The following is an 18,566-nucleotide window of genomic DNA, read 5'->3' on the forward strand; positions in this document are numbered from 1 at the left end:
TTGTTATACTAGCTACATTAGTAGTAGCAGTAGTAGCCACAACAATAGAAACCAGAAACAGTAACGACATGCAATAGAAAGTAGTATTAGCATGAGTAATAGCAATATCAGGCAAGTAATTTTAATTTATTGTTAAGAAATGTAATGCAACATTAATGTGTTATTTATTATATACAACTGAAATCAAATCAATACTTATATGTACAGGCAAGTTTAATAAGCTACTGGTTTTTAAAATAACCGTACGTATCGACATATTCATATTCTCCCACATAAACACACACACAAACACACACACACACACACACACACACATACAAACACAAATACAAACTAACATACCCTCACACACACACACACACACACACACACACACACACACACACACATACACAGACAAACGTTCAGTGATATTTCTAGTATGACATTTGGATGATGAATATTATTATCGTAAAGATTTGCAAAATGCTAATTTCGTTATTGTTGTTTCTGCATTAGCAGCCATTGGAGTAGTTGTAGTATAAGTGGTAGTAGTAGTAATATTGGTAGTAGTGGTGGTGGTAGTAGTAGTAGCAGCAGCAGCAGCAGTAGTAGTAGTAGTAATAGTAGGGTAAGTTTGATTTACTAAATAAGATTGCATTTCAAAAAAGAATCACCAATGAGATCACAAACCACCACAACAACAACACTAACGATGACAACAACAACAACAAAAGCAATAACACTAACAACAACAAAAAGCAACAACAACAAAAGCAGCATTAAGACTAAAACCACAATGTCCAGTAAATCATTGACAAAAACAACAACACCCCAAATGAAAGCAAAACATTGCTTGTATTGATATGTAAAAATATCCTTACGGTCATCATCATCCAATTGCATGAAACAATACAAATACCCTGCCATACAATACAATACGAACACAATACAACACAATACAAATACAATAAAATACAATACAACACAAAAGGACAAAATCTGTTATCAAACTCATCTATTTACGTTTCAACAATTGTTGATACACGAACATATCATACAAACGCATAAAATACACACACATATATACACTCACATACACACCTACACACGCATACACACACATAAGCACATGAACAGACATACACAGTACACACACCACACACACACACACACACACACACACACACACACACACACTAAACTTAGAACAATCTGAGCAATAATAAAATTAAAAATCAATAGTAATAATAATAATAATAAAAATGTTTAAAATTCAACACCAAAGTAAACACTAGAAAGAGACTTATAATGGTAATAGTAGTAGTAGTAGTAGTAGTAGCAGCAGCAGCAACAGTAGTTGTAGTAGTAGAAGTAGTGGTGGTAGTGGTGGTTCTATGAAAGCATGTTTGCCATGTAAACAAGTTGTATGTGATGTTGTACGCATGTAGCTAAAAAGCCGTCTATATACTAACAGCCCAAAAAGAAAATAAATAAATTTCACAATAATAATGAAAATAAAACCAACAACAACAACAATAATAAAAACAATAATAATATAATAATAATAATAATAAAAACAATAATAATAATATAGTAGTAGTAGTAGTAGTAGTAGTAATAATGAAAACTCTTTTATTGATCTCAAAACTTTAAAAGCAAATGAATAAAATAGATGAAATAAATAATATGGCGTTAATGAAATAATAATAATAATAATAATAACAATAATAATGATAATAAACAGACATCGGCAAACACAAAACCAACCTATGTTTGTGAACGGCGAACAGGATGAACGTGAACATCATAAGAACACCCGCGCAAACCTCGCTAGCAGGAAAGGCCCACGTCTTATAAGGCAGGTTGTCCAGTAACAAATCTGGCAGGGGTGGGTATTTGGACCTCAGAGGGAAGACATCGTGGGCGAGAATGACCACCAGAGAGTTTGCAAAACCACAGATGGCCATGTAGACATAGCTTAAGATAAATCTCGGAATCTCTGAATAGTTTTGGCTGTTGTCGTTGTTTAGTATGCTTCGCCTTTGCAAGTGGTTTCTCTTGCTGCTGCAGCTGCCGTTGTCGTCGCCGTGAAGATGTTTGTCGTTGTTGTGGTCGTCGAAGAGTGACGTTGCTGTGGTCTGCAGGTTGAAGTCGTCAACGCTAGACGTTGATTTGACCGATCTGTGAGACCTAGGAGAGCAGACTTCAGGCTTTCCACACTCCTCCCACTTGCAGAATTCAGTCATGTCCACAGAAACAACCCCGGATAAATTATCTTTTATCATTCCATTTTTCTGCTGGCCGTGCTGACAGCAATTGTTGTGGTTGCAGTGGCTTCCGCTGCTGTTGCTGCGATGTCGACTGCAATAGTTGGACTTGTGGGCATGCTGGCATGTGAGCGACATGCAACCCATGCCAAATCGCCGCAACAATCGCTCGATGGTCGTCAGACTCCTTTCCAGTTTGGTTTCTGTGGGTGTTCCTCGTCTGGTCAACTTCTGGTAGGCACATGTGCTTTTCGGAGCAATTTTGAAGTCTCGACGAACGTCTCTGTTCAGTTAACAAACTCTAAAAGACTAAAAACAGGCGACTGACTCGATTCGTGACAAGGAGATATAACCTATGTATGTTGTTTTTTCCAATGTATCGTCTCCAATTATAAAGTCGTTAACTGTTTTGAACTTCGAGATAATTTTTCGTTTTAAAAATATCTGAAAAATTGTAAAAATCAAATAGCCTTGAATGAAAACGTTAAAATACAAGCAGAAAAATTGCATTAATATAGCACACGAGAAACAATATTCATCTCCTTTTAAATGTTACGACAACAGTTTATATAATTAATAATTTCACGTCAAAGCAACTAATATACTGGATTAAGTTAGAAATAATAATAATAAAATAATAACAATAATAATAATAATAACCTACAGTGGGTGATTAATCGATAAAAAGTTAAGGACAATGACTGTGTCAGGTTAAATAAATTTAAGTCGCTGAAAACGAATGATAAAACCACTATATATATATATATATATATATATATATATATATATATATACCATTCTTTCTCTCTATCCTTCTCTCTTTCTTTCTCTCTTTTTCTCTTTCTCTCTCGCTTTTTCTATCTCTCTATCTGACGTGTATATAATAAACAACTTTGCAAGCCACTATACAATATATATTCTTTTCCTTGCTCTCTTTACCCCCCCCCCTCTCTCTTTCTCTCTCTCTCTCTTTCTCTCTCTCTCCATTTTTGCTCTCATAATTGCATATAATTCATTTATACCAATGTTTATTTATAGCAATAGTAGCTAATAGACTATTAACCCTTGTCGTTATATTCTCATCATAATTGTTTGTCAATCAACATAGTTGTAGCTTATCATCAATTGTTCATCCTTTATGTGTTTGTTTGCTCGTTTGTTTGTTCGTTCGTTCGTTTGTTTTTGAGTCACTCGTTCAGTCAACCATTCCTTTATTGTTATTCAGTCACTCGTTCTTTAATTCGTAAATTAACTTACACGTTATTGTCTCATTCATTCATTCATCCAATCATTCATTTGTTTGTTTGTTCATTCATTCATTCATTCATCCATTCATTCCTTCATTCATTCACACAAGATCCATCGTGAAAAGGCCAGTAAAAACACCAGCCAACCAAACCAACTGACAATGCAAATGCGAATTCTCACTCAACATATTTAAACACCTCTTTGCCACTCTCTCTTTCTTTCTCTTTTTTTAATATTTCTCTCTCTCTTTTCTCTCTTCTATTTTTTTTCTTTCTTATGTAATGATGTATATAGTGCTACATACAATACTGTGTGGAGTAAGAAAGAGAGAAAGAGAGGAAGAGAAAATAGAGAGAAAAAGAAGAAAGAGAGAGAGAAAACGACAGAGAAAGAAAGAGAGAACTATTTTGTTTGAGAAGATGGTTTTTAATAAGTAAAACATACCCCACAAATAAACATGCATATCACTAAGATCAGTTCTATACAGTTGCTATTGTAATTGTAGGTAGGTGCGTGTGTGTGTGTGCGTTTGTTTGTGTATGTATGTGTATGTGTGTGTGTAAGTATGTGTGTGTGTGCGTGAGTACGTGTGTGTGTGTACGTGTGTCTGTGTGTGCGTGTGGCCTGTAAAAATAAAAAATAATATTTATTATTATTATCAAGTAATTAAAACAGTTGAAGTTTATGAGAATAAAAGCTGATGGCTTGATAACAAAAATTGCATCAGAAAATAAGAAAAAAATATCATAGCAACAATAATAATAAATACAACAACAACAACAACACAAATAATAATAATAATAATAACCGCCATAATAAACAATAATAAAATAATAAGTTACAAAGCATTAATGTTATCTGAACGTTACTATCACAAGTAGATAACACTCAAAATTTTGTGGAAAACATACAACAATAATAATAAAAAAAATTAGCAATTTATTTCTCTCTCTCTCTTTTTCGTTCTCTCTATCATCCTCTCTCTTTCTCTCCTTCCCTTTCTCTCTCTCTCTCTCTCTTTTTAGATACATTAACAATATTATATGTATGTGCATGCTTACGTGTATATGTCAGTACGTGTGGGTAAGTATACATATGTTAGTGTGTTTGTGTGTGTTTGTTGTGTGTGTGTGTGTGTGTGTGTGTGTGTAAATTGTACATCTATTAGAATAATACGCTTTCATCAGTTTGTATTACATTAATGATTAGCTATAGAACATAATAGAACGTAGATAATAATTTAAATAATAATAATAATAACAACAACAACAAAACAATAATAATAATAATAATAAAAATAATATTAATAATAATAACAGCACCGTGAATAACCGACAATGATTAGTAATTATTTTTTAAACAAATAATATTACGACATTACGTGACATCATACATGGTATAACAATTGCAAGCCTGATGCGAGGTTTGAAAAATCCAAGCTTGGAAAAGCATTGGCTGGCTTTTTTTCGTCTTTTCACGGAAAATATGAATTTGTACTGGCAAATTTTAGCAATTTTACGGCGAAAAATGATTTATTTTTCATCTAATTATTACATTTCAAAATGTTATTAAGTCTAAATTAGTTTATTTATCAATCAAAAATTCAAAAAGTTAATTTTTTTTAAAATTTTGAGTTTCAGTTCACTTTTAATTTAATTTACCCTTTAAAAAGTGCTGGAATGTTAAACCATGTGTTGTTTTTTAATAAATATAAGCCCTATGCAATGGAACGAAACACAAAATTAGAGTATGTAAGTGCATGTGAAAGTGTATGTGTGTGTGCGTGTGTGTATGTGTGTGTGTGTGTCTGTGTGTGTGTGTCGTATTTATTTAAAATTAATATAAACAAATAAATCTAAATACGATTTAATTAGATAAATATTATTCTTCATTAAAATATATTTAAATCAAACAAATACACATTTAAACTTACTTAAGGATATACGAACAGAAAAATAGCCATCAAATACGAGCTTAAAACGACCGGATCCTTTTAATAAGCCTCAATTTTCGTAGTTGTGTCCCTTTATATACCTGTTCATATAATATATATATATACGTGTGTGTGTGTATATATATATATATATGTGTGTGTGCGTGTGTGTGAGTGTGTGTGTGTGTGTGAGAGAGAGAGCGTGAGTGTGTGTGTGTGTGAGAGAGAGAGCGTGAGTGTGTGTGTGTGTGTGTGTGTGTGTGTGTGTGTGTGTCTGTGTGTGCGTGTGTGTCATTTACTTTTTTACATGATGACAAAAAATTGTTATATTGATAAGAAGTTATAATGGTTAAAAAATGAGAGAAGTTTAAGTAGTATTCTTATTTATAATTAATATTAGTAGTAGTAATGGTAGTAGTAGTAGTAGTAGTAATGGTAGTAGTAGTAATAGTAGTAGTAGTAAGAGTAGTAGTAGCAGTAGTAGTAGTAGCAGCAGCAGTTGTAGTAGTAGCAACAGTAATAGTAGTTTCATACTATTATTATGTTTCATATTATTATTATGTTTCATATTATCATTATTATTATTATTATTATTATTATTATTATTATTATTATTATTATTATTATTCTCTTAAAATATTTGCCGACACGCGTTCACTGACGATGACGTTCAATTTTAAAAACCACTTGAATTGCAATTGAAAAAATGAATTTAAAAATTGTATAATTTTAAGTGTACGTAATTGTTTGTTTGTGTATGTGCGTGCGTGCGTGTATGTGTGTATGTGTGTGTGTGTGTATGTGTGTGTGTGTATGTGCCTGTAGTTAATGTTCCTTTGTGTATTATTAATATAATGGATTATTTACAATGGCGTGATGCATTATCGCTATATATTAGAATAGATTCATACCTATGGTTAAAAATACCACGGTCTAAAACTCTCCCACACGTACACATTCACACGCAAACCCTCTCACACACACACAAACACATCACAAACACACACACACAAGACACATCACAAACACACACACACAAGACACATCACAAACACACACACACACACACACACACAAGACACATGTGTGGTGCATATAAAGTGGAATGATTTTCGAGAGATGTGCTGCTTACTTGTGCTTTTGTGAAAAGGTCATGTTTGAAATTCTAATGAACGTGCAACGCCAACATCGCGTTACATTGCCATTGCGTAATAACCAAAATAACCAAATACTTCAAAATGTAATATTGGTTATATAGCTTAATCAGCTTTTATTTGAATAAACTGAAAACTCAAACAATGATTCACAAAGATTGTCTTTTTATTCTATTTTCACGAGTAAATACTCATGCTTTAGTGAAGATATGAACGTGGGGCCGATGTAAGGTAGAATGCCAAATGACATTTGGATCGCTTCGTTTCATATTGAATGACCGATAACGTACTAGACTAGGTCTTCTTTTTAAACTATTTGGTGTACATACACAGCACGCACACACGCACACACGCACACACATGTTTACACACACATACCACACATGTGAATGTCAAAGATGCGTTATTACTAAACCCACATAACCTAGCTCAATATGAATGAATGTTTGAGTGAGTGAGTGAGTGAGTAAGTAAATGAGTGAATAAATGAATGAATGAATAAATGAATAGATGAATGAATGAATGAATAAAATTATTTGCACAAACTTTCTCGAAAATAAGCAAACATTACACGCTGACATTCAATTATTCGGCTGGTTGTGGGCTGTTACGTAATTAATTGTTACTCTTTAATGAGGAAACATGATGAATAAGTAAGTTAAAATATATGGGGGGTATATATCTTAATTTTAATTTATTTATCCCCGCTCTTGGACAGTAAATGAAGCAGCAGCAGCAACAACAGCAGCAGTTGCAGTATTAGTAGTAGTAGTAGTAGTAGTAATAGTAGTAATAGTAGTAGTAGTAGTAGTAGTAGTAGTAGTAGTAGTAGTAGTGTCGGTTGTAGTAGTCAGTTATGAAATAGGGGTAGGGGCAAATTTGTACATCGTCCATGATGGTATATGGAAACTGAATTAATTTGCGAATATTACATATTAAAATTAATGAATTAAACAATCATGGTTTTTTTAGGGGGTGGGAGGGGAATCGTCTTCCTACCAACCTACCTACCATGATATATTTCCATGTTCCCAACAAATGCACCCATGTAGAGCTCCGTTACGAGTTAAAATGTTAATAAAGTTGGCGCTACTATATTAAGTGCTGCTAACTTTTATATCACCATAGTAACGGTTTTACTCACTTTTTTAAAAAATCTCATCTTATTATTGCAACGATTAAATATTAAAACAAATTATTATTGATTTTATCATTAATTTTATTATATTTGTTATAATTTAGCAATAATAAACTACAGTGAAAAAATAACCAAAAATGCCGAAAGAGTTCGACGGCAGACACGTCAACCCCATCGCTAATTCAAATGCTAAATGCCTCATTGAGAACTGGTTCGAAGAGGTTGGATAATTGAGATGAAATGAATTGTTAATTTTATTTTCACATTAATTTGTGGTATTAATCCTTTATTTGGCGACGATTATTTCAAAATTCCATTTTAAATCATTACTTTGTATTTTGTAATCTGTAATTGTAATTAATAGTTAAATAGTGTAATCTGTAATAGTGTGTAATGGTAATCTTTAAAATTTAATCAGTAGTTGTCATATCATTGTTTCGACAGAGAGCTGTAGAAAGTTTGGATAATGACAGAAGGACCAGTGAAGAAGAACCAGTTAATCTGACAAGACTAATTAGTGAACACAAGGGAATACTCTCTACTAATTTTAACAAAAAATTTGACGACCTGACTGTTAATATCAATTCATACAGGCCAACCTGCTTCTATGACAAAACACCAAGTACTTTTTTTTTAATAATTTTTCATTGATAATAATATACCTAAATGTAATTTTTAGGTATATTATTTTTATATGAAAAATTGAAATTTAGTTTTAGATTTGATAATTTTTAATTGTTCCCTAAATTGATGCACTACTGTTTAATAATGAAAGATACAAAGGCAGACATGCTTGCAAAACAGTTTCATGAACAAGCTGTGTTAGTAGCATTTTCAATGCACTTTTAGTATGTACGTATCACAAATTCGATACCTATGATCTTAACTTTAATTAATAAATAGTTAACACTTGTTATAAGTTTTGTAGTAACTATTAATAATTTTTAATATTATTTGTTGAGCAGTAGGGAATTGGAAGCCAGAAAAGTTGAAGAGAAGTCAAAGGAGAGTGTAGTTGTTAATGAAATGCCTGTCAGAGTCAACTGCTGTTGCCCAGTTGCTGAAATCTATGTAAGATCTGTATATCAAATGTTTCATACATTTTGTTGGATTTGTAAAAATTAAGATTTTAACTTATTCTAAAGTATGTATATTAGAGTATTTCAAATACAAAGTTTTTTTTTGTATAGTATCTACTGACTAGTGAAATGATGCCACTGTAATTGTAAATCATTTTCGTTTTTCATTCAACCTGACAGCGGCCCGATTACATCAATGAACAGCCCATAACATTCTGGTCTCAACATTCAAAAATTATTCCAGTAATGAAATTTTCTTATTTTTTTGCAATACTTTCTATTATATATGAGTCATAGTGATGATATGTGCTCTATACATGTAGTATGTCATCCGTCATAATTAACTACCACAATCTTACACAAACCACACACACACACACACACACATACACACACAACAAACACAACCCACAGAGTGTTAGTGATGTTAGGAAGACCTTTGAAACACCATTCAGAAAGAATGCATCTTTCAGCACTCCAATTGAATATAGCATGGAGCCAAACAATCATAAACCATATGAACATGACCACGTTCCTAATTTGTAGTTTGGGGCGTATATTTATGCATATACTATGTGTAAAAATAAGAGTTCGTCTGTGTATCAAATATTTTATTAGCTTACTATACAGATAACGGTTTTTAAGCAGACAGAATCATGCAGCAGTCGTGGCCGAGTGGTTAAGGCGATAGACTAGAAATCTATTGGGCTCTGCCCGCACAGGTTCAAATCCTGTCGACTGCGAACTTTTTTGTCTTTTAAATTTCCACGTTATTGCTTGACCAGGATTATTTAGATTTTTGAATTAATTTTTTTTTTCGCAAAATAGAAATAATTTTGTGTTTGTATTCGTTTGATATTTTCACTATATGTTTATTTTATAATTAGTGAAAAGATTATTTAAAATTATCATCAAAAGTGTATACATTTGCGTTTCAAAATTATGCAAATTCTCTAAAAACTGCTTATTCATCAAACAGCTGTTCGACCACAAATTATATTTAAAAAAGACAATTTGTCTTTGGTTTCACTTTTCGTCTTTCGCGAATAGAATAAACAATGGCGGGCGATATAGAGTGTACTGAAAATATTCTCTACGTAAAAACTGTAAATTCTGAATGGCAGTTGAACGCGGAAGTAGTGGTATTAGTTTTGATGACGACTTTTATTTATTTAGATTTAAAATTTTTATTTTAACTTTGTGAAAATTTTTCAATCATGACGTGGACCATCTCTCTCTATTCTTGCTATCCAATTATTCATCAATGATCAATCAAATCAATATTTTTCAAAATTATAATATAAATTAATTTCAATTGCGATTCAAATATTAAATAATATTAAATTACAAATTTTAATTCAATATAAACAATATCACAGCCACATTCATTTAGAGAAAAATGCAACAGCTTGATTGAGCATCAAGGGAAAAGTAACCAAATTTAATAATTAAATTAAAAATAAATAGAAATTAGGAGATCAATCAAAAAACGTTGTTATGTAATATATTTATATATATATAATTAAATAAATAAATATTAAACTGATTTTAATTGTTAAAAAGTTGTCTTTTATTATAAAAAAAAATGTTTTAAAATTTAAATTTAATCAATAAATTTATCTCTATTATCTAATTATTCATATTTATTATTAAATTATCTTGTTTTGTCAATGTTATAATTGCTTTTAATATATAAATAAATAAATTAGTTAATTAATTAAAAACTTATTGATTTTTTTAGATTCAACCTGGTCTTATTTAGTTAGCTGGCTATTGAGGTAATTGTCTCTAGTCAATTTGATAGAATTCACAATTATTATTTATAATTTTGTATAATAATTAAATAATTATGTTTCTGTTGCATTTGTTTTATTATCATTTCAATCATATAATAATTAATTGAGTTATTCATTCATTTATTCATTTTTAATTTAATTTTAATTGTTTCCTTAGGCAAAGTACCTTGGAATGCCATTCAGCAGAGTTTTTGAAGTTCATTAACTCACAAATCAGCTGGAAAATTGTCCTTTCGAAGTTAGTAACAGACATATTTTTCAATAATATTATTAAATATTATCTTAGATTATTTTCTAAGGGCAATAATATCACTGTATATTTATAATTAAAATGAAATCCATTATATCAATCATTTGATCATGACTGTATTACATTTAATTTACCAAAAAAACAGCACAAAAGAGTTAGCAGCCATCCTCTGTGATCATTCTATAGAGATTAGGTAGGCTTTATCAAGTTCCCATTAGTTTATTAAAAAATGTGTGACTTGTTTTCATTTTCTTTTTCTGTGAAAGTTTATTGTTGCAGTGAGGGAGTGTAACTGATTCCATTTCTCTCTCTCTCTCTATCTTTTTCTTTTTTTCTCTTTCTCTAATTTTCTAAGTATTATATTATTATTTGAATACAAAAAAATACACCTTCACAAAAAAATACACCTCTACTTTCAGAAATTAAGTGATGACACCTTCACAAAATATCTTCATCTTTGTTCTCTCTCTTTCTCTCTCTCTCTTCTCTTTCTTTCTTTCTCTCTCTCTCTCACTTTATCTGACTCTTTCTTTTATAAATGAGTTTTTAAATATTTTATTTATTATTTAAACATAAAATTTCGCTACCCAAACTTTATTAAAAGATCAAGCAATGATGACTTCACCGAATGTCTGGTGAGGTTTAGCACTCCAACGCAGGACAACTTTCCCCAGTGGAGACTTCTGGCTTGGGCGCCTGATGATTCCATCCTTGCTCTCTCTGACAGCGCTGGCAACGTGTTCTTGTATAATATTGCTGGCTCTCTTCTCTGCCATATCTCTCCGGTTGGTTACGTTGTGTTGTTTTGCTGTTGTTGTGTATACTATTGCAGGCTTTTCATTTTGACGTATCTTTTCTGTTTCTTATTTTGTTTTTTGCAGTTATCATAACTGTTTTTGTTGATTTTGGCTTCACAACTATCTTCCAGAACACAAACCTGCCAGAGGACTTGAGTGGTGCTCTGTGTTCAATCATTTTTAAGGAGAGTATGACTATAAAGCAACCTGATTCCAGTGGTAGCAGCAACCAGCTACAACAACAACATTGGTTTTGTGAAATGTTGATTCTTAATTATAAAGGTTGTTTGGTTGGCTGGTTGGTTTCCATGGTTCTTGTTTTGTACATCTGTTTGGATGTTTGTCTGGATGTCTCTATATATGTATGTCAGGATTTTTTGTATTTTTTTGTCTGTGCATCTGTATTTTTTATTTTTTTGTTTCTACATCTGTCTGTTTGCCTGCCCACAATTGTATTTATCATGTTTTTATAATAATTTGTAGGAAGGTGATTTAATTAAATTAATTTGTAGGAAGGTGATTTAATTAATTTTATTTAAAAAGAATGTTTTACTTTATGGTCTCACTTATTAATCATATATACTGCAGGAAACCTGACTGCATATGCCATCAGGTAATCATTTTGACTTATCCATTAATTAAGTTGATTAGTTAATTATTTTATTAAATAAATAATCAATCAATCAGCGAATTAATTCGTTAATTAATTGAAAATTACAAAAATCTAATGAAAAAAATTGTAACAATTTTGACAGCCAGGAAGGCGATTACAAATTCTTGCACAGTTTTTCATTTGAGAAGTACCATCAAAATGGTATAACCCAGGCTCTTTACCTGCCTAACTACTCCATCCTACTAATCGGGGGTGGCAGTTTGGTGGTAGATTACCAGCCGAACCGGACAGCAGCGGGTCAGGGTGGGGAAGGGGAGGTGGCAGCCATTCAGAACTATGGCGTTTCGGCATGGAGGTTTATTTCTGGGGAACCACATTATAAAATGGTTGATGGTTTTGAAAATGAGCTTGAGAGCCTTTTAAATTCAAACGTTAGCTCGTTCTTTCTTTTATTCATCTGTTTCTTCTTTGGTTTATTTCTTCATCATTCACTCGTTCATTCCATTTGTTCAGGCCTCCTTTCATGTATTAATCATTCATTTGTTTGAACATATAAAGACTCCAAAATTTTTCTTTAAATTTTTGTTCACTGTTTATTTTGTAACAGTTTTGTTTCCCTGAACTAAAGTGTATTCTCTTTTAGAGTTTGACGAAAAAGTTGTCGGCTCTCATCCAGCCGTTTTGGTCGTCAGGTAATCAGAGTGACGTCATTTTTAAGATGGCGGCGTCCCCAGATTGTCGTAGGCTCGTTACGTTGCACGCGTCTGAATCCATTCGCTTTTGGTCATTGCCATCATTCAAGTTGGTGAAAAAATTTGGAGTCCAGGAACAAGGTGATCGAGAATTTCTTCATTCTAATGATGTCAAAGATCCTAAAAAACTTGAAGCTTCTAACGGTTTGTGTATATTATCTTTCTCTCTCTCTCATTCATTCATTCGTTCATTCATTCATTCGTTCATTCATTCATTCATTCATTCATTCATTCATTCGTTTTCACGTATATTCTTTTGTAATAATTATAAAATTAACTTTAAAAGATATCAATAAATATAATTCAGATCAGCAGACAGCTTACCACGTTGTTGATTTCTCGTGGTGGTCTAATGAGGTTCAGTTTAATATTTTTATTTGGAGTTTTTCATCAAATTTTCATCATTCTCATGTGTGCTTCACTCAATTTAATTTTTTAATTTATCTCCAAAGGATCTGATTGTAGTTAGAAATACCGGCTGCCTAACTGTCTCGTCTGTCACTAATTTCACTAATCGATTAGGGAAGACCCCAGAGGTCTTTCAACAGGGATGTTCCTTGATGAGATTTCAAGATGGCTGCTTCTATGTTCTAGAAGTTTGTCATTTGGTTTCTATCCTTGTTATTTTATTATTTCGTCTAATATATATCTCATTGGGTTTTCGTAAGCTTCTCAGGTTTTATATATTGAATAATAATTCGATTCGTTGATTGTTTTAGCAGCGTATTTAATTATTATGTTGTCGCTGCTGCATATTCACTTAATACATCCAGTAGGTAAGGTACTATAGATTATATTTTTCCTATTTGCCTAGTAACTTCACTAGACAGTAAATCTAACCACCTCAGTGTGAAAAATCCTACGCTGGCAGTGCTATCAATCTGAAAAAGCAAGCAGCGCCGCAACACCAGCTCCAGCTACTACTAAATAACGGCCCAGACGACGATGATATAGCACAATCCGAGCTTAACATCAATCTTGACAGTCCCAATGACAACAACAACAACAACAACAACAATACTAGCAGCAGCAGCGGCAGCAACGACAATAGCGACCAACCAACGACTAACGACGATGTAGATGTCACTGATGATAGTAGTCTGGCTAGGAGTTTGACGAACTATTTAAAATACATGCTCTACTATATTACTGATCTAGAGGCATTTCATGCACCTAAAAAAAGACAAAAGTAGGTCTACTATTTAGTTTAATTTGGATACGAAAACCCTTAATAATAATTATAATTATAATAATTATTATTATATTTATGTTCAGAATGTTAAGAAGGGTCTATAGGCTGTATTGTATAAAGTCAACTACACCTGAAGACCTATATGCCAGCAAGGTTTAATTATTATTTTTTTGTTATTATTATTTTTATTATTGTTGTTTGTTTTTATTGTTATTGCTATTATTGTTATTGTTTTTTTTCTTGCAAATTTTTATTTAAACTTATTGTTTCTATTTGTAGTTATTTTTTTCTTGAAATAAAATAACTTACAATTTTTTTCTCACAAGCTTGATAACGAGGAATACGAAGAAGCTCTCCTATTGGCTCAGACGTATGACCTTGACTGCGACCTGACCTATCAGAAACAGTGGAAAAGGTCAACTGTAACAGTCGATACCATCCATAATTATTTGGTTATTATTACTATTATTATTTATCGTTTTTAATTAATATTCAATTAAAATCAAATATTCATTTTAAATCGTTTAATTGTTAAGCAGGTATACAATAATGACGACAAAAACTAATTTTAAAAACAAAAAAAAAGACTAAATTTTCTACCGTTGAACTCTTATGCGTGGGTGTACGAACGAACGAATAAACGAACGAACGAACGAACGAACAAACGAATGAATGAATAAATGAATGAATATTTTTTTTTAAGGAAAATTTTTTTAATTTCAGTCGAGAGTCAGTAAACGATCATGGGTACTGCATGAGTGTCTGGAGCGGGCTGTCCCCAGCATGGTCGCCATGATCGAGTTGATCCAGCACGGCCTCATTGGTACTAACTTGCAGGCTGTCGTAGCCGCTGGCAGTGATGGCGATGATGGCAGGTCGGTAGCGTTTTTGTTGCGGTCGTGGCTGTTGTGGTTGTGGCTATTGTGGTTGTGGCTATTGTGGTAGTGACTATTGCGGTTGATATCGTTGCTACTATTCTGCTGTTGCTATTTTTGTTTTTTTGTTACAGTTATTATTATATTTAGGCTGTCTATTGTTGATAATTTTGATTAATTTTAGTAACGATGTTGTTTCTGTTACTTCGTTTTCCAGGTTCCTATTTTGTGATGGTGATAACGATGACGATGATGACGTCAGTGATAATGGCGGGAATAAGCAGGGAAAATTGAAGAAAAAAAAGAAGGAGGAGCTATTAAAAATGATTGACTTTGAAAAGTGAACTCATGTTTTAACAATTTTAATGTTGTTTATTAAAAAAAAGTCTAGAAAAAAATTTGTACCATTTACCATTGATTGTATTGTATTGTATGGTCTTGTACAGAATAAATATAAACGAACAACCACAGTTTGAACTTTCAGCAGAAGGAACTCTGTAGGACAAGGTTGAGATTGTTACAGTATATGGACAGACTTCAAACATACCAAGTATGCTATTGTTCTTTTTTTACTTTTCTTTCTTTCTCTCTTTCTCTCTCTCTTTCTCTCTCTCTCTCTCTCTCTCTCTCTCATACTATCACTTGGTGTACAAATACGTTTCATTTTCTTCCTTTCTTTTGCTCTATCTTTCTTTTTCTCTTGCTCTGTTATTTCAATTCTTTACATTGAATGTTTTATTAATGTGATTATTGATGTGGCTGATGTTTTGTTCAAATAACAAGGAGATACTGGCGTCTGACAGCCAATCGCATGAAGCCTATGACAGTAACTTTTTTGTCAGGCTCAGATCTGACAACATAATTGAACTTGCTGTTGATTATGCCAGGGTTAGTTAGCTGGTTGAGTGGCTGGTTGGTTGATTGGTTGATTGATGGTTGGTTGATTGATTGATTGAGTGGTTTGTTGATTGGTTAATTGATTGATGGTTGGTTGATTGATTGAGTGGTTGGTTGATTGATTGATGGTTGGTTGATTGATGGTTGGTTGATTGATTGAATGGTTGGTTGGTTGGCTGGTTGATTGATTGGTCTACATCTATATTTTTTCCAAACTAATTTCAGACTTGCAACACGTCAGCTCTCAGTTGCATGTTCACATACCATGGCCAACAGCTGCTGCCACACAGGTATTGGGCCACTCTTTGTATCTTTGATGCTCGTTGTTCGTTATCATTATTATTATTATTATTATTATTTTATTAATTATTATTTTATTATTATTATTTTTTCTTAATTAAACAGATTGGCCATAGTAAATAATTTTCCAGAGACAACATCACCTGACTTGTACTCCAGTCTTCTGCCAACTTTGGAGTAAGTTATAATATTATATATAATAATAATAATAAAAATAATAATAATTATTATTATTATTATTATTAATCATTATTTTTGTTACTAATTACTCTATCTTAATTGTTTTTCAATGTTTTTAAATATTCATAATGTTACATAATGACCTTTCAACTGCACTTTACAATGATTGGGTATTGTCTCTACAAGCTCATCCAATCAGATGAAAGAATGGCCGACGTTAAAATGGCGGCAAGAAGCCGATTGGTCGGAAATTCACTGCAAGGGGTATTGTATTGTTTCTTAACTAAAAATTACACACAAACACACATACACACACGCACATATATACACGCACACACACATACATACATACACACACAAACACAGTTTGTTGCACGAAAGCACTATTGCCATTGGCAATAGTGATGATGACGTTGACGCATCAATCCTTTATGAACAAAATCCACACCTATCAAAATACAAGTTAGAATAATAAATTATTATTATTATTATTATTATTATTATTATTTTTTGTTATTCTTTTTATTTTTTACCATTAACATTTTAATCTCTCGATACATGAAGTTTTTATAAGATAATGATAATAAAAATTAATAATATGAGTAATATTAATAATAAATAATAATATTATTAAATATAAATAAATAAATAATTAATAATAATAATAATGATAATGAATGATAATACTAGAGGGGTATCATTAAGTAGAGATACAATGTTAGACTGGTACAGAGGCAGATGTTTGGAGATGGAAAGACTGTCCAATTGCGTCGATGGTTCTATTGCCCTCATCCAATTGGCTATCGACTTTGGGTTCAAGGTCGGTTGATGGATTGGCTAGTTAGCTGATTGGCTGATAGGATGGACAGTTTGTTGATTGGCTGGTTGATTGTTTGGCTGGCTTAACAAGAATAATTTTGAGCAATCACAGCAATGTGTTTAAATCAAACGTTCTCAAACAACCAATCGTACACAGGATGCAAAACTAAATAATTTTAAATAACCAATCATGTTAAAGAGCTTAACCGACATAATTGAAATTGACCAATAGGAGCTTTCGGATCTCTACGACAACCTGGTGACTATGGGAACTTTGACGTATGAGTGTCACGTTAGCGATAGTTTGACATTCAACTCGTTGTTGAGGATGTCAATTCTTGACGTTGTCAAGTTAATGATGGCCAAGGTAGACTGGTCGTTCGTGATTGGATAGCCGGTTGATTGGTTGAATGTTGCTGATTGGTTGATTGGTTGGTAGTTGATTGGTTGATTGGTTGGTTGGTTGGTTGGTTGGTTGGTTGATTGGTTGGTTGGCAGTTGTAACTTACCTTCTAACCATCATGTCAGTCATCATAATAATAATCATCATAACGCACAGTCAAACAAGGAGACGTTCATAAGAAACCTCAAAAAATGGGTCAAGCCTTACTTGGAGAAGCAGGAGTACAAGAAATCAACAACGGAAACATACCACGACCTACTTAAATGTTATCTGGTCGCCATTGCAAGGGATGATCTCACTTACGTTGATTTGCTTTTTAAAGAGAGTGGAGCTGAGGTTTGTTGTGTGGAGAAAATCAGCTCAGCCGGTAAACATAAAACATAATGAAATAATGGGCACGAAGAACGTATGCCCATATCTAAATGAAATAAAATGTTATTATAGCATCATTATGTAATAATAACATGTCATAATATGGTGTTATAATAGTGCAGTAGGAGTGCTTTCTGCCCGTCTAAAGATTTTATCGCGCCCTAACTTGAATCGAATGCTGTCTTGGCGTATATGACTAATGTGTTTCGTGGGATGGTGATGTGTGCGTGCGTGCGTGTGTGCGTGCGTTCGTGTACGTGTGTGCGTCGTGCGGGAAGTATGTGATGTAGCAGCTATTACCGATTTTCTCAATATTGTTTTTTTCATTACGAATTGATTCATTAGGTAGCTGAACCGATAATAAAGACGAATAGATGGATGGCTGTGATTGGCAGAGAATGCTTGTATGCACATAATGGGTTGGTTTACTCGTTTTGAATGATTCATTCATTCATTCGTATCGCTCATTTATTTATTCATTCATCCATCCATTAATTAATTAATTCATTCATCCATTCA

At 32.5% G+C, this 18,566-nt stretch overlaps 3 protein-coding genes across 3 annotated transcripts in view; 2 read left to right on the forward strand and 1 right to left on the reverse strand.

Moving 5' to 3' along the window:
• HELRODRAFT_174877 (hypothetical protein) overlaps positions 1–6,585 on the reverse strand; it is a gene marked incomplete at both ends in the record, with an annotated part of 12,862 nt that extends 6,277 nt beyond the window's left edge. The window contains 2 exons of the mRNA XM_009022312.1: positions 1,809–2,532; positions 6,563–6,585. Of these exons, the coding sequence (XP_009020560.1) occupies positions 1,809–2,532; positions 6,563–6,585 (747 nt within the window). The remainder of the gene's footprint in view (positions 1–1,808; positions 2,533–6,562) is intronic.
• A 1,274-nt stretch (positions 6,586–7,859) lies between these two features.
• HELRODRAFT_174878 (hypothetical protein) lies at positions 7,860–9,347 on the forward strand (the record flags this gene model as incomplete). Its single annotated transcript, XM_009022313.1, has 6 exons — positions 7,860–7,943; positions 8,167–8,344; positions 8,498–8,543; positions 8,688–8,793; positions 8,982–9,044; positions 9,216–9,347. The coding sequence occupies 6 exons, from the start codon at positions 7,860–7,862 to the stop codon at positions 9,345–9,347; spliced, it is 609 nt and encodes a 202-aa protein (XP_009020561.1).
• Positions 9,348–9,859: 512 nt separating this feature from the next.
• HELRODRAFT_174879 (hypothetical protein) lies at positions 9,860–16,454 on the forward strand (the record flags this gene model as incomplete). The annotated part of the gene is made up of 17 exons (XM_009022314.1): positions 9,860–9,943; positions 10,755–10,759; positions 10,993–11,040; positions 11,452–11,632; positions 11,776–11,926; positions 12,233–12,257; positions 12,400–12,688; positions 12,901–13,153; positions 13,317–13,366; positions 13,462–13,605; positions 13,858–14,198; positions 14,285–14,354; positions 14,528–14,653; positions 14,925–15,076; positions 15,548–15,626; positions 16,199–16,263; positions 16,379–16,454. 17 exons carry the CDS (start codon positions 9,860–9,862, stop codon positions 16,452–16,454), a joined length of 2,139 nt encoding a protein of 712 aa, XP_009020562.1.
• Between the last annotated feature and the right edge of the window lie 2,112 nt (positions 16,455–18,566).

The sequence above is a fragment of the Helobdella robusta genome (genome assembly GCF_000326865.2).
Source record: "Helobdella robusta unplaced genomic scaffold HELROscaffold_31, whole genome shotgun sequence".
Taxonomy (NCBI): Eukaryota; Metazoa; Annelida; class Clitellata; order Rhynchobdellida; family Glossiphoniidae; genus Helobdella; species Helobdella robusta.